This window comes from Giraffa tippelskirchi, chromosome X, assembly GCF_054371585.1.
Source record: "Giraffa tippelskirchi isolate mGirTip1 chromosome X, T2T-mGirTip1v1.2.pri, whole genome shotgun sequence".
NCBI lineage: Eukaryota > Metazoa > Chordata > Mammalia > Artiodactyla > Giraffidae > Giraffa > Giraffa tippelskirchi.
In genome coordinates, this window is record NC_137289.1 from 146,854,766 (window position 1) to 146,871,244 (window position 16,479).

Consider the following 16,479-nt stretch of genomic DNA (forward strand, 5'->3'; position numbering starts at 1 on the left):
AATGCTCAGGTCCTATTTCTATATCCACAAAAGGGCATTTCGTTCCACCAACACTCCACCAAGGTACTGGACTCTTCTGGAAGGAAAACAGCTTTTCTGACTGCTCACACCCAAAGACACCTTACCTTCCCAGAAACCATATAAATAGCAGCTTTCATACTATTTTCCGTCTCATGGAAAGCATATAGGTACTATTTATACTGCGTGTTGCCTCTCCAAATACTTCCAACATAGCTTCTAGGAGAGCACTCAGTTGGCAAGCTGAAATTTCTTCTCGACCTGGTTGATGACAATTACTGCTTCCCACTTGATTACAGTAATGGGTTTCAGCAAAATTAGTAAGCTGTCTCTTAGCAGGTGTGCCTGCAGCTACACAATAGGTAGTGGATTCTGTGACATTTATTACTTGAGTTTTTAAATTTCAACCTTTGCTTAAAAGATTTTAGGGATTGAATAAATTTTTTTTAAAGGCTGCTGATTACATTAATTTAAAACAAACCGAACCCACTATACAACTTTTTGTAAATTTCACTATTTCTAAGGCTATAGTCACGTCTAAAGGCATCTACCTACTAAGTGACAGGACCTATAATAAAGAGAAAGCAAATGTGCTTGTGTGTCTAAAACATAAAATCAATCGTTGCTTTGGCAAGAGGTAAATATGTTTCAGCATCATGCTAAAATTAGACACTATAGCCTGCTTAAACTTATTTTTATAAAGCCTTTGATGAAGATACTTTAAAAATATTTTAAAAGCTATTTAACATCATGAAAAGGTTCTAGAAATTCAAATGGAGAGCCTGAGAAATAGTTAACAAAGGGCAGGGACAAGCAAAGGTGTGTTCCCGGTGAGGCGCTCTGCCATCATACCTGGAAAAGTCCCTGAGGCAAACTTCACAAACGTCCTGGAAGTTCAGTTATCAAGGGCACATGGGAGCTAGGCCATGGGCCCCCAGCATACTGCGAGACAGAGGGGCATGCTGAGCGGGAGGGCATTCGTGTTGACCACATACCAAGGATGCGTTCTCTGGCTCCCTGCCCCGGCTGCATCAGGAGGTCTGGCAGGACCACCGCCGGGATGAGGGGAGCGCTCCTCCCTGCCAGGGCCTTCACAGACTCACACCCAGGCCTGTATTTGTAATCCTTCTGCCTCCTGACCCCCCTTCAAGGTGCCCATCCATAGGTCGACAGGGGACCCCAGGCTTGAGCCACCCGTCTCTGGGACATAACAGCTGGGCACCATTTCCTCTCTCTTCTCCCAATCGAATAGCCTGCCCCTTGGCACAGCTCGCCCAGTTAGCCTGTGAGGAGGAAAACCATCCCACAGAACTGACTTGACCCACGTGGAACCCACATGATTTGACCTGCTGGAACCAGACGTGAAGTCATGAAGTGACCTGAAGGGCTTGAGCAGTGCCGAGGGAGGTTTCTGAGGCAAAGAACTCAGCATCTAAGTTGGCGAGCCCCCCGGAAGTCCATGGGCACCGGCCCATTCACAAAAACCTCACCAGGGAGGGGGGATGGGGTTTCGCTGCTTCACTAAATGGGAGCTGGATGAGGGAGTGAATCCTGCTAGGTGCCCTTCCCAGGAAGGGGCATGCTGTGATCGCACTCCTTGCTGGCCACTGCTGCTGGCAGCCACCCTACCCCACTGGCCTCCCTCAAGAGTCTGAATAAATTCAGGTCAGAGCTGCAGGCGCACAGCCCCAAGTGTCACAGTAAAGCTGCTCACTGATCGCTCCATTCAGAGCGTGCACTCTTAATGTACAGTGACGAAATATTGTTATTTTATGATCTTTTCATTAAAAGTTTGATTGAAAAAAAGAGGCAGCTTGGGAGAAATGCAGGGTCTCAGGTGGCACTAGTGGTCAAGAACCCACCTGCCAATGCAGGAGATGTAAGAGACGTGGGTTTGATCCCTGGGTTGGGAAAATCCCCTGGAGAAGAGAAAGGCTACCCACTCCAGTATTCTGGCCTGGAGAATCCCATGGACAGAGGAACCTGGAAAGCTACAGTTCACGGGGTCGCAAAGAGTTGGACACGACTGAAGCGACTTAGCAGGCAGGTACCACCCCAGACCTCCTGCAGTCTGGCCAGATCCCCAGGTGAAACGAACAAGCCTTCAGCTTGGCCTGAAGCCCTCTGACCCTCACTCACCCTCTCCAACCTTTTGGAGAATTTGGGGGCACATTTGTCCCTGGAGACTCCCTGCTTTACTCACTTATGGCAAGAATCAGCTCTCTCCTCTGGGCAAAGCCGATGAGGCGCTCTGAGTCCCTGGAGACGACCACGGGGAAGCCGTTGTAGTCAGTCTCCTTGATGAGGGTCTCCACGTCCTCGACAGTCATGCTGTCCTGGGTGAGCACGGACAGGGGCGGTTCCCCCCGCCGCGGCCGCATGACATCAGTGGCCAGTGTGCGGTGGGTGAACTCGTCCTTCACATCGAGGAATGGGTACCCGTTCAAGTGGATGTGGGCCTCGTAGATGCCTTCCTTCCCAAAGGCATCGGCCACCCACTTGCTGGTCACGGCTGCTGCCATCAGGGGCACGATGTACTCGAGGCCTCCCGTCAATTCGAACATGATGACTACCAACGACACCGTCATCCTGGTAACGCCACCTGCAACACAAGAGAGGAAGGGCATCGCAGGACTCCACCCCACACCTGCAAGAGGACACAAACTGTGGAGACCGACAAGTCAGCTTCGTCCTCCTGGCCCTTGTTCTACAGGGATGGTCCTACACGGTACCCATGCTTGGACCTCAGTAAACACAGCCTCGCATGAGCACCATAAGTCACATCTGTCTGGGTCTCTTCTCCTGTGAGTGACAGCGAGCTGTCTATTCACCCAGGACCACATCCTCTGCATTTTGGTGAGTGGATCCTATATGGGCTCTGCAGGTTTCCATCTCAGCACGTGTGGCTCTTTTTCCGAACCCCTCAAGCTGGAAATGGTATAGATTTTTAAGGGCTATAGACAGCCACGTCCCAAGTGGCTCAGTGGTAGAGAAACCATCTGCCAATGCAGGGGACGTGGGTTCAATCCCTCAGTCAGGAAGATAGCCTGGAGGAGAAAAGGGCAACCCACTCCAGTATTCTTGCCTGGAAAATATCATGGACAGAGGAGCCTGGCAGGAGTCCATGGGGTCCCAAAGAGTCAAGCACAGCTGAGTGGTTAAATGATGACAAACAACAGACAGGAGATGGACTCACCCTTGTGTCCCTTGGTAGTCAAAGGAAGAATCCAAACTAACTCCCGACCTTGCAATGAGCAACAGTTGGAGCCGGGTCATTCTTCCTTCACTGGGGTGGGGGTGGGGGAGGGCTGTCCTATAGATCCTAGGATGTTGAGCAGCGCCCCTGCTGCCTACCCACTATTTTAGATGGTACAGTGGCAAGATGGCAGAGATCCCATCAGCCTGGGTCCCTGGATGACTGAGCAGAGAAAAGCCCTGGGCTACTCACATCTCTCTCTCTCTCTCTCTCTCTCACTCACTCACACACACACACACAGTACCTAGGCAAGCTGCAGCCCCCACCATGGCATAGAGCCCTGGGGTGACACAGTCTGCACCGGGCCTGCACCAGTTCCTGAAGATGATCCAGTCGTGGTGATGGTAAGCCAGCTGCTCCACACCGATTCCCACCATCCTGCCTGCCATGGCCCCTACAGCCATGCTGGGGATGAAGAGGCCAGATGGGATCTGCAGGGAGCACAGGAGAAACATGCATGAGGGAAGGGGTCCCCATTCCCGCCGCCACACCCCCCAGGAAACTCAGCCTCCCTCGACAAGCTGGTATCTTCCTTCCATCTTCAAAGGCGAGGCAACGCTTCAAAATATGGGTCAACTGGGAAACCGTGGACCAGTGATCTACTGTGACTTGGAGAGAATGCAATTTTACACTTTCATTTCCTCGCCTTCAAAAGCTAGCCTGGTTTGCCTGCTGCGGATTAAAGGATGATAAGCCCCACTGCAAATAACATTCAAAGTGCGCATCTGTCACTTGAGATTCTCACCACTCTCTCCCCCCTTGCCCATCATTCAGATCAGCTTTTAAAATTAAATGTCATGCCACAGCATGACAATGGAAAAGCAAGGCCTTCAACTGTTCACAGGTCAAATAAAGAAGCTAAAAACATCAGTGGACCTGCCTTGCTTCTTCCAAAAACCTTGTCACGGTCTTACTGCCCTCTTGAATATACAGCAGCAAAACACCTGTCAGAGAGACTATATAAACCGAAAGGCCTCAGTAATAGCGTGTTTTGTATTTTGCTGTGTGAGAATACATGTTCATCTCTCTAGTCATCAGACACATAGTAAAGAACAGACTTGACTATGTTCACAGAGATTGCACGTGGCTGCCAATTGTGACTGGCAGCTGCATTTATGAACCACAACCCCTTCCTGGCCGATTGTCATGAATCTGAGGATGGAAGTGGGTCTTTAACCAAACTCAAGTTAAGTTTGGATCCTCTGGTGTAATTTCAAGAGTGTGTGACATTCCTGAGGAAATTATTCCTTGAACATCTCTTATCCCCACCTCCCTTCATCTAATCCCCTGTGACTTCAAAGCAGACTTCTCCCAGCAGGCACCAGAATGAAAATAAATCCCTCTGCATCACAGACAGTCACCTGTTTAATAACCTCCATCCTTCCTTGTTCTCAAGGCAAAAATTCAGGTTTGTTTATCCACTGCATCCAAGTATACAGCTTTCCAAGATTTTTTAAAAAAGAAACAATTCAGAGAAATACCACAAAAACAACTGTGGTGGAACACAGTTGGGTTCTGGAAGGTTCCCAGTGTTCTGCTCCTGGTCTGATGTGCTGGTCACACAAGTGTATCTTGTGAATATTCACCAAGCTGTACACATCTCTGTATGAATGATATACTCTGAGCCTTAGCTTCTTCACTCGTAAAATGGGGTTAAAAATCTCTACTCCACAGGCTTACTGTTTATCAAAAGCATTGTTTTTTGTTGGTTAAAAGAATGTCAAGTGTCCGGCACCTGAGACCATTCAGCAAAGCTCAGCTCCCCCTTTCTCCTGGCATGATCGGATTCTGGGGTCCCATCTCCAGAAGGACAGGGTTGCCCCCCACCCCTGGCACCTTCCCTCCCCTTCACTGACCTTCATGCCAAAGGTGAATATGGTAATGATGATCTTGAAGATCAGCGCCAGGGCCAGCTGCCAGATGGCCGTGTAAACCCCAACCCCGGCTGGGCGGTCGGGGATGTCATCCACGGGCCGCGTCATGTTGGGGTCGTTGATGTAGTCACACAGCTGGGAGGATTCTAGGGCCCCGCAATCATTGAAGAGCTCGGAAATGAGCTCACTGGTGCTGCGGCGTGTGTAGGGGTTGGGGTAGGCAACGATGGCGGTGATGGCAGTCACCGCGATGACCTCCAACACTGGGTACTTCCCCAGCTTGGTGGTCTTACGCCTCCGGCACCAGGCGATGTTGCAGCGGATGAAGAGGGTCCCCCACAAGCCCCCGAAGACCCCAAGCAGGATGAAGGGGAAGAGCTCAGCCATGTACCAGGGCGTGTGATACTCCACGTAGAAGAGGACAAGGCGGCTGTTCCCGAATGGATTGATGGATCGCAGCGTGAAGGCTGCCACCAGGGCCGCAAAAAAGGACCGCCACAGGGTCTTTAAGGGAAAGTAGTAGCTGACCTGCGACCAACGAGTGAAAAGTAAGAGATTGGTAGACAAAAGAGCTGCCCCAGGGCCCCAGACCCACTGATCAGCAGCCCCCTACCGGCATTTGCCATGAAAGTCACACTCAAATCAAAGATGGGAGGAACTTACTTCCTCAATCAGTGGTGTAAATAAGGCCCAAACACACGAACAAAGATATTTTAAAGGACTCTGTCTAAAATTGGAACAGATACCATTTAAGGTGCATTTGAGCTATTTTTTAAGAGAAATGAGAACACTGTATCATAATTCTTTTTATGGCAGAGAGAGCCTCCTAAAAGAAAATCAACCTCTGATTTGATTCTCCAGACAACAGATCCTGGGTTGAAACTCCTGGCTCAGCACATGTATCTGGAGGGTGCATGAGTTAAGAATGGTTTTTACACTTTTAAATGGTTCAGGGGAAAAAAGAATCTATATATGTGTAACTGAATCATGGTGCTATACAGCAGACATTAACACAACATTGTAAATCAGCTACAGTTTTCGGGGAGAAAAGAATATTTTGAGATGTGAAATATTCAAAAGGAGGACAATATCTTGTGACAATGATAGAAAATTCAAACTGCAGCATTCACAAGGAAGGTCTTTTTGGAAGACAGCCAGGTGGCATACGTGCATCTGGCCTGCTGCACCCACCAAGCTACAAGGGCCAAGCTCAGTGGTTGGGACCAGGCGCTGAGACACGCAAAGCCTCAAGTATTTACTACCTGGTTCTTGACATACAACGTAGGCTGAGCACTGGACTAGATCCATTCCGGTGGCAAAAAAATAAAAATTGTTTATTCATTACGTTGTTTATAGAAGAGACAGGAGACTGCAAATCATCACACACCCCCAACTCAAAATCACACTGGCAATTTTTAAAACAAGACTTAAAAAAATAAAGGTATTTCATGGAGAACACTGTGGCTCCTTCATGAGTTGCAGGAATTTCTCAGTCTTCCTTTGGATCCAGTCCTCAAGAGGGTTGAAGAAGAAAGCCTCCTGCCTTGCTGACCCCCCATGTGTTCCTCCCTGCAATGTGTTCCTCGGTGCTCAGAACCATGGGGCCCATGCTCACCTCTTCCAGACTGAAAAGCACACCCCCAATCGGAGCACCAAAGGCCACGGAGACCCCGGCAGCGGCCGCGGCTGACAGCACCTGTGAGGCAAAGAGCTCCCCGTCAGTTCCAGGTCTTTCAGGAAAATCAGCAGGTGCAGGTAAGCCCGGAGAGGGCAGGGCTTCACCCTGCGCATGCTCACCTCACGTCTTTTGCCCTCATTCTTGCTGTACTTGGAGAAAAGGCTGCTGAAGAAGTTGCCGCAGCAACAGGCCACGTGCACCAGCGGCCCTTCCTTACCCAGGCTCAGGCCGGAGGACACCACCAGCACCAGCGTGACAGTCTTGATCAGCAGGGTCCACTTGCCCAAGTAGCCCCTGATGATGAAGCCACTCAAGATGGTCTTTATCTGAAACATAGGACGGAGAAGGTGGGGGAGTGAGCCGCCTCAGTGCCTCTGCCAGGAAAATAATACCTACCTCCCCCGAGAAGCGTCTTTCAAGCTGAGATTCACTAAATTGTATGTAACAGAGGCTGCTTTTGTTGGTAATTTAGCTATAATTTTATATTAGAATTTATATTAATGCCTACTTTTATACATTAATGGAACCCACGAGACAATTCACTGCATAGTAAATCTTAATAATTCCAAGAGTAATGAGATCATTCAAGGAATGAGTAAGTAATTACCAGTCTAATTTTATGTATGGCATTTTATCCTATGCAGGTTACCCTCTGTTGTATTGAAAAGATATGTGTATCTATTGCTTTTAACTGTTAATTTTTGACTACTGAAAGATGGCCAAGATAAAGAGACATCTGGCTAGCTTTGTTGCAAAGCAAATACAACAAAATATCAATGGAACTTTAGATAGGGGTTGGCAAACTATGGCTGGTGGGCCAAATCCAGACCACAGCCTATTTTTGTATGATCCACAAGCTAAGATCTTTAAAACCTAAGCTTTTAATCTTTTTAAATGTAATATGTAAACAAGGTAAAAGAAGAGGGTAGCAGAGGATGTGATGGTTAGATGACATCACTGATTCAATGGACATGAATTTGAGTAAACTCTGGGAGACAGTGAAGGACAGGAAAGCCTGGCGCTACAGTCCATGGGATTGCAGAGTCGAACACGACTTAGCTGTTAGTGAGAATAGTTCCTCAATTTTGCCTCTTGACTCACAAAGCCTGGGCTTCCCAGGTGGCACTAGTGGTAAAGAACCTGCCTGCAATTTAGGAGATGTGCGTTCGATCCCTGGGTCGGGAAGATCCCCTGGAGGAGGAAATGGCACCCCACTCCAGTACTCTTGCCTGAAAAATCCCATGGACAGAGGAGCCTGCCGGGCTACAGTCCATGGAGTCACAAAGAGTCAGACATGACTGAACATACACATATGCACTGGATATAGAAGAGTCACCAACGAATAAATAACATTTTATCTTCAACTTCTCCCACAATTGGCTAAAATGAAGTGAATGTTTACTGCCTAGCTAGCAATTCACAAGCCTATAATCAGAGATTCATTAGACACAGAGTGAGCCAGCCAATGAAATTCGTGGTCAGTATCCATTTTCCCATTGTATAACGCATAATGGGACAATCTCAGCTCTTGTCACCATCAGGACGTTTATATAACATCAAAGTGCCTCCTAGTGGGCATTGCTCTGCCAAGAAATCAGCTTCTCGAATAGCTATCCCAGTCCTTCTCGAGCTTGGTGCTCAACGGCATCCTCTGGGGAATTAGAAACCAAGGAGGACTAGTTAATCCCCTCACCCAGAAATCTGATGTAATTGATCTGAGGTGTATCATGGGCACAGGGGGTTTACAGACTCCACAGGTGATTCTAAAAGGCAGTCCAGGTAGAGAAGCACTGTTCCCATCCTGAGAAGAGCAATACAAGTATTCCTAATTTCTCACTATTTAAGGGCAGTCCTGAAACACTCTTTGGCTTTTCATCACCTGTAATGCTAATACTGGAAATTTTACATGGGTTTGAACAGACCATTTCATATAAGGAATTACTGACAGAGATCTGTTTTTCTTAATTCAAAGAGAAAGACCAACAGTGAGCAAGCATGTGGGCATCTGTTTGAAAGAACTCACCAAGCTCCTTCCTAGAAAACACAAGAGAGGTCTTCCAGCTCTCTAATCAGACAAACTAGCCTTTAACTAAAGGCACACACAGTAGCAGTGGTTAAACTGGTCTTTAACTAGTGGTAGTGGGCCTATTTGAACCTGTGCCCTGGGAAGCCCAGATCCCTTTATTTAAGGGATGTTTTATTATGCCTGCCACAATCCTGCCCTTTTGTATTGCCTAGAATAAAATTATCTATAATTTTTTGTCAGTTAGTTAATGTGGATTTGGACCCAAGGGTACACTTGAAGAGCATGATACCATTTAGAAAATTACAAGCATCTAAATTACCCGAGCCATTGCCAGCCATGACATGTGGTGAACCGAACAATGTGAGAGGTATTTCATAATTCTTGAAAACGACTGAATAAAATTGTCATGAACAAATTAGGGATTAAAGAAGGCAAATTCGTTCCCAGTAGATGCCAGAATCTAATCACTCGGCTTTAATTTGAATTAATAGAGACTGAATCAAGCAGGGCTTCAAGGCGATGTATTGCAGCACATTTGTGACTTGATGATGGTAACTTTAAAACCTCTGTGCTGTGTGCTGTGCTTAGTTGCTCAGTCGTGTCTGACTCTGGGACTCCACAGACTGTAGCCCGCCAGGCTCCTCTGTCCATGGGATTCTCCAGGCAAGAATACTGGAGTGAGTTGCCATTTCCTCCTCCAGGAGATCTTCCCGACCCAGGGATCGGGACCTGCACCTGCTGCATTGCAAGGTGGATTCTTAACCACTGGACCACTGCACCCCAGATCACCTCCTACGATAGGAAGTATATTTTCTAAAAAGCTCATTTAGTGTCTTTGCCGAAATGAAGATCGGCCCGGTATCTCAAACTGAGTGGAGCTGATTTGTGTGGTTAGTTGGCTTTTGACTGGAAGGATGTTATTTGTACCCATGAATGACTTCTTTGCATTCAGTTTTTACTCTGCTCCAAGAACTGGGGTAAGTGTTAGGAATTTCCAGCTCTACTATAACAATGAAAATCTGCTACTACTGAGTCATAATAACTAAACTTCAATTATAAAATCTCCATTGGGTTCCTGACACTTGAAAAGATTACTGTGAACTCTTTTATAAATAGAGACATGAATCTGTTACATATTATATACAGCTGAAAGCATATTCATGTACCTACTATCATGTACCCACTCCCAAGTTTAGGACAGAAGAGCAGGAACCTGTGAACACCCTGTGTTTGCTTTATCAGTGGACTCTTCCAATCATTCCCTTGCCTTTACTGATAGCTTTAGCACATCTGGGTATGACTAAACAGTATGCTTGTTTCATTTGGGCTGTTTTAGAGACTCTACAAAAATGGAACCACACTTCACATATTTTTCTCTAACTTACTTTTTCCACTTGATATCACTTTTTTGATCTTGATTCACATCAATGTGTTCCTTGCACTTTGCCACACAGGAAACAACGCTGAACTTGGTATTTGACTCATTTTGGCGTCATAAATGAAGACGCCATCTGTGGATGAGCACCAGGTCCACCAGACCCCCTTCCAGACAGAGTTCCCTGTCTATGAGCTGGGCCATGCATCTTTGGTTCTTGGAAGAGAAAGATGGTATCCCCCCCTCGCAACACCTTTTATTGCTGCCTTCAATTTACCACCAATTCCCCACTACCCATCTCCTTATTTTGACAGGCAGCTTGAATCCAAAAGTGCCTGTTGCTGGGCACTGGGATCAAAAACTTAGATGCCAACAATCATCTGTTCTCTTTGTCTCAATATCCAATAAAACGCAGTCAGTTCTGCCCAGACACTTGTTTGGAAAACACAAATTTGTTCCAATGTGATTCATGTGTTGGGGCAGAACTTGAGCATCATGCCGATTTCGTGTCTGTTTCTGCACGATTTCCTCTGAGAGAAACACAAGGCGGAAAACTGCAGCTGCCAAACTGAGCCAACACACAAGCACACGTCTCGGACAACTCCCAGCTTGCACGCGCACTAGGGCAGTATTCATACATTCCTTAACTATTTAACATGTGTCAAACTGTGCTACTGGTTCTATGTGGTTCCCATCTTTTTTATGTGCCACCAATGAGGTTTCTGGGCACTGTGCCCCTAACTCCATCTTCCCAACAAGCTCTGTGGTTTTGGTGATGCAGTTTTGCATCGCCCTATGACTTGGCATGCATATGGTACATTAGGAACTTCCCAGGTGGCTCAGTGGAGACACCAGTTCAATCCCTGGATGGGGAAGATCCCCTGGAGAAGGAAAAGGCAAACCCACTCCAGTATTCTTGTCTGGAGCATTCCATGGACAGGCAAGCCTGGCGGGCTACAGTTCATGGGGTCACAAAGAGTCAGACACAACTGAGCGCGCACGCATAGTGCATTACAGCAGCACTGGCTGTACGGAGGAAATATGATGGTACTGCAGCTTATTCATTAGGTTCCTCCAGCAACGTGTTAATATAAACTATCCAAAATTCAGCATGAAATCGCCTTCTTAAAACATCTTTTCCTGGAACAAGACAATGCTGAGCTTTCCTTTTAACAATCCTTTAATTACCCCAACCCTTCCCGTGAACCGCCCGGACCAGTGGTGCTGTTGGCAGTGCTGCCAAAGAGTGTGGGTCCGCTGCCATGACCGCTCACATCTCTATAAACTCAGCATCTCCACTGTCTATGGGAGCTGGTGAAGCACTGCCTTGAAGGAGAATGCAACAGCAGTGATCAGAGTGATCATGTAAGAACTTTTAAAATGATTTCTGGCTCAAAGCTGCACTGTCTGGGCTTTTCGGGAATTGGCTCAATTATGGTTTTTCAAACGGAGCAGATCCTCCGTGGTTTGAAGTTTGGTTCTGGGCATTCTTCCTGATCGATGAGGTCACTTTCCTCATGCTCTGGTTACCAGAAAGAGCTGAAAAATATTTATAAGAACTCTAAACTCACACGGGTGCATTCACAGCGCATGTAGTGCACATGGAATTTACTTTTTAAAGACTGCTATTATCCTCTCACAAGCAGAGCAAAAATGTGGCAAGGGAGTTTAATCAATCAACTTTCTGAACATCAAACTTCCACTGTTGTCCTTTTTCACATCTTATCATCGACGTACTTGCATACGTGCATGCTCAGTTGCTCAGTTGCGTCTGACTCTTTGTGACCCCGTGGACTCTGCCCTTGGGATTCTCCAGGCAAGAATACTGGAGTGGGTTGCCATGCCCTCCTCCAGGGGATCTTCCAGACCCAGGGATCGGACCTGAGTCTCCTGCATTGGCAGGCAGATCCTTCACCACTGCACCACCTAGGAAGCCCTAAACGTACTTAAGGGTTACTATAGGACCATGTCTGCGTGTGTGGTTAATGAACTCTGATTCCACGGGCTTTAAGACTTCTGCCTGGTCTGCAAAGACAAGAATTGAAGCATCTGAGTATAAACAGAACACAAATCCTGAAGCCAGACAGCTGGATTCGACTCCCAGCTGACCAGCTTACTGACCTTGGGCAAGTTACTTAACCTCTCTGTACTTCACTTTCCCCAACCATCAAATGAAGAATAACAGTACCAACCTCTCAGGCTCTCTATGAGAACGAATGAGTGAACAGATGTCCAATGCTGGGAACCATGCTTAGCACCTAAGTGCCATGTAAGTGCTTACTCTTCTAATAGTTGGCACAAAAAGCCAGCCCACACTCACCTCGGGTATACCAGAGCCACAGGCATATGGCGCAAATACTCGTACCAGGGAGACGGCCAGAAATGCAAACAGCAATGCCCACAGGATATACATTAGGTAATTCAGAATGTAAGCACTGGCACCCTAGACAAGACACAGAACAAGAAAAGACACGTGAGCCATTGCAGACCCAAGCAACACACATACCCCTCTAGAACAAGAGAGGACTCTCTGAACCGACTGGGCAGTTTCTCGCCTGGTCCTGTGTCAACAAAGAGGCAGGTTAGTTTTATCAGCTGTTGCTATTGCTACAGCAGTTCACACAGACACAGCACCAGCTGCTTTTCCGGGAGCTGTGTACACACATCTTCCACCAGGTGACACCTCAGCAGTCCTGGAAACTGTGAATGAGGCTTGGTTTGAAATGCTCTGTGCACTCGAGTTAATAAAAGGCATGTAACAGAAAATTCTGCCTTCGAGCCCCCGGAAGGTTTGTTTGGTCTCGTCTGCAGTGGATCAGCCTCTTTGCTTTGGTGAAGGCCAAACCCATGCTGCGATTAAAACCAAAGAGGAAGTGTGTGAACTGCATTTTTTAAACTTTTTATTTTGTATTGGGGTAAAGCCTATTAACAACGTTGTGACAGTTTCGGGTGGGCAGAGAAGGGACTCAGCCATACATATACATGTATCCATTCTCCCCTAAACTCCTGTCTCGTCCACGGGGAACTGCATTTTAGAATACTGCTACTCAGATGTGGCCCCTGGACTGGCAGCATCACCTGGCGTGGACTGGAAATGCAGTCTCAGGCCCTGCTCCAATATTCCAAATAATCTGATGTGTGGGGAACACCTTCTGAACTAACAACACAGTCTGGGGTCTTTGAGGCTGAGGACCTGGTGTGCTGTGCAGAGACTACGATTCTCTAGGCCTCAGCTTCTTGCCACCATCTGGATCTCTTATACGATGAGCAGGAAAAGCCAGGGTGCTTATAAGCCAGGCCACTGACACGGCCACACCTGTACCTATAAAACACAAAAACATGCTCCAGAAGATAGCTCTAGCCTTAACAATCAGAGATATTCACACCTGATGTGGTGAGAAATCAGGAATACATTTCACCCGGAGAAAAATGGACTTTTCTGAGACTAAAAATAACATCTCACCCTGGCTAACAGTAATTCTTTGAATCCAAGTATAAATCTTGGAGATGGTTGAGAAGCTGGACGGCCATAATTCCCCCCAAAGTGGGAGAGAAGAAACCAAACATGGCAGCCAGCCAATTCAGCCTGCCTACCTCCATCCATCCAAGCGAGAATCTATTTTTGGAAGTGATGGAGAGCACTGAGGATGTGTGAGATTTCAAGAGCCCATCAACTTCTGAGATTTGACAGAATTCATTTTCAACTCCACTGAGAAAGGTTGAGCAAAATGGCAAAGTGCATTCCAGAAGTCTTCAGCAGAGGTAAATCAATCAGACAAAGGAGAATGGGGGAGCGAGGCGGAGAATATGTATCTTCCAAGAACAGTTCTATGTTGAATGGTCCTCACAGTAACCTAATGTGAATCCTGGCAACCTAGCTCCCTATCACCTGGGTTTCTGATCTGCTGATGACCCTTAGTCATTGTAGTAACCACTGAACTCAGTTAGAAATTAACCCTTTTCCTGGACAAAGATTTGTGCTGATCTGAAAGTCAGAGTACCATGAAGGCAAGCGCCTGGTCTGTGCTTCACCGCTACAGCCCCTAGGCTGGGATATTCCTGTTGCAGAAGGCCCACAAACATCCTCTCTGATGTGTTCCTAAGATGCACTGGAAGATGATAACTGTCTCCACAGGGAGACAGCACTTCTCATCTGCTAGGAGGGCTATGATCCAAACCAGGTAACAACTGGGGTCAGTGAGGATGTGGGAAAGCTGGAACCCACATACACTGCTGCTGGAACGTAAAAAGGTGCAGCCACTTTGGAAGACTGGCAGCTCCTCAAAAGGTTAAATATAGGGTTGCCATGTGACCCAGGAATTCCCCTCTAGGTATGGACCCCAAAGCAATGAAAAACTATGTCCACACAAAAACCTGGAGATAAGCTTTTAAAGCAAAGTCATTCATAAAAGCACAAAAGTGGGAGCAACGCATGTTCCTTAGCTATTGAGTGGAGAAATGACATGCGCTGTACGCAGACAACGGCATGTTATTTGGCCATGAAAAGGGATGAAGTTCCAATTGATGGTATGACACAAAGGAACTTGGAAAACATCATGCTAAGTGAATAAAGCCAGACACAAATGTCCATGGACTGTATATTCCATTTATAAGAAATGTCCAGAATAGGCAAATCTGCAGAGATAGAAAGCAGATTAGTGGTTGCCCAGGGCTGGCAGATTTGGGGGGAAATGGGGGGTGACTGCTGACAGGCACAAGGTTTCTTTGGGGGTGATAAAAATGTTCTAAAATTAGATCAGGGTGATGGTGGCACAAATGTGTGAATATTCTAAAAATTAGAATATTCACCTTAATGAATATTAATTCATTAATTCATATTAATATTAATTACACAGACTAATGTATACACATAGAATACCCTCTGGAATATGAATTACATTCACTAAAGCCATTTTTCTAAAACAATATCTTTTCTCCTCAGTTAGAAGTAATAAAAACCAACCCTATTTCTTTAGCATGATCAAAAGACCGCTCTTGGTAAGAAAAATAAAACCAAATACCAGGTTTTAAAAACTACATACATGAAATAGTGGGGAAGGACTTTCCAATTGAAGTTTGAACCCTAGAGCTAGAAAAAAAGCCAAGTGGGACGTGGCACTCATATTAGCCACAGATGAAGGTCAGAGCAGAAGGTGAGTGCATGGACATTCCCCAACACCAGCCAGGGGGCTCCCAGACGGGACACACCCACGCACTCACCTCCGACTGATTCACCAGCAGCTCCGACCACTTCTGCCACAGGGGACACTTGTCCCTGTCCTCAAACGTGGTCTCATTGGAAGTCCAGCAGCACTGCTCATGGCTATACCAGAAGGCGGACAGGCAGATGCCCTCTTTCAGGTCGGTCATCCAGTCGACAGCAAGATCGATGACCCCAGCCAGAGTGCCTGGAAGAAGCAGCAAGAGCCACTGAGATAGAAGCCGGCTAGGCCGGGGCAGCATGGAGGGCAGGCAGAGATGCCTGTGCCCCGGGCTGCCGCATGCCCCAGAAGCTTCTTTCATCAGTCTTGAGGTCACCTGAGCATGTGGCAGGGCTCATGGTGTGGCAAAGGTGGCACCCAGCCCACTAAGACACAAAGGCCAACGATATACAGTCCTCGGGGGGCTTCAATCACACAGGAGGGAGAGACCCGCAGGGCAGAGCTCACTGCAACCCCCTGGGGCTTTCAGAACCCAGCCCTGCTAAGTTTTAGAACTAGGGTACCAACACCCAGTAAAAGATGGAACCCCCTCAGCGACTTCCGGGGCAGAATGCTGGAATCACAAACTTCTCTCTCCAGAAAAGACAATTCAGACAAAATGGAGAGAAATCAACTATGACAGCCTTATCATTTCAATCAAGTTTTATATCCAAATGGAACCCAAGTTGAAAAATGTCACTTATTAGAATCTTCTGAATTTTTACATTTTGGTTGAAGGACTGAGGAGCGATTTAAGTAAATAACTACTCTAAAGGCCAATAGAAGTGGGATAAAATAGAGTGTACACTGGGTCACAGAAGGCCATCTTACTAGAGTAATCCATTCCAGTCCTTTGCGAAGGCAGAGAATACTCTCAAGCTACCAAAGTTTTCAAACTTTTACTAGTCTTTACTACAATATTATTTCCCTGTCAGCATCAACACCAAAGGCAGCCATACACCAACAAAAGGCCACCTGGCCCTGTCAGTCTCCTGTTTCATCAGTGGTCACCCATTGTTCTTTCCAGAACTGCCCAAATCCTCAGCAGCAC

At 46.9% G+C, this 16,479-nt stretch overlaps 1 protein-coding gene across 6 annotated transcripts in view; it reads right to left on the bottom strand.

The window, feature by feature from the left end:
• CLCN4 (Cl-/H+ antiporter 4) overlaps positions 1 to 16,479 on the bottom strand; it is a 71,201-nt gene that overhangs the window by 16,772 nt on the left and 37,950 nt on the right. For all 6 annotated transcript variants that reach the window (XM_081566142.1, XM_081566138.1, XM_081566140.1 and 3 more), the window contains exons 5-11: positions 15,448 to 15,635; positions 12,548 to 12,670; positions 6,946 to 7,152; positions 6,764 to 6,844; positions 5,131 to 5,676; positions 3,519 to 3,705; positions 2,222 to 2,620 (exon numbers count right to left, since the gene is read on the bottom strand). In XM_081566142.1, the coding sequence (XP_081422268.1) occupies positions 2,222 to 2,620; positions 3,519 to 3,705; positions 5,131 to 5,676; positions 6,764 to 6,844; positions 6,946 to 7,152; positions 12,548 to 12,670; positions 15,448 to 15,635 (1,731 nt within the window). The remainder of the gene's footprint in view (positions 1 to 2,221; positions 2,621 to 3,518; positions 3,706 to 5,130; positions 5,677 to 6,763; positions 6,845 to 6,945; positions 7,153 to 12,547; positions 12,671 to 15,447; positions 15,636 to 16,479) is intronic.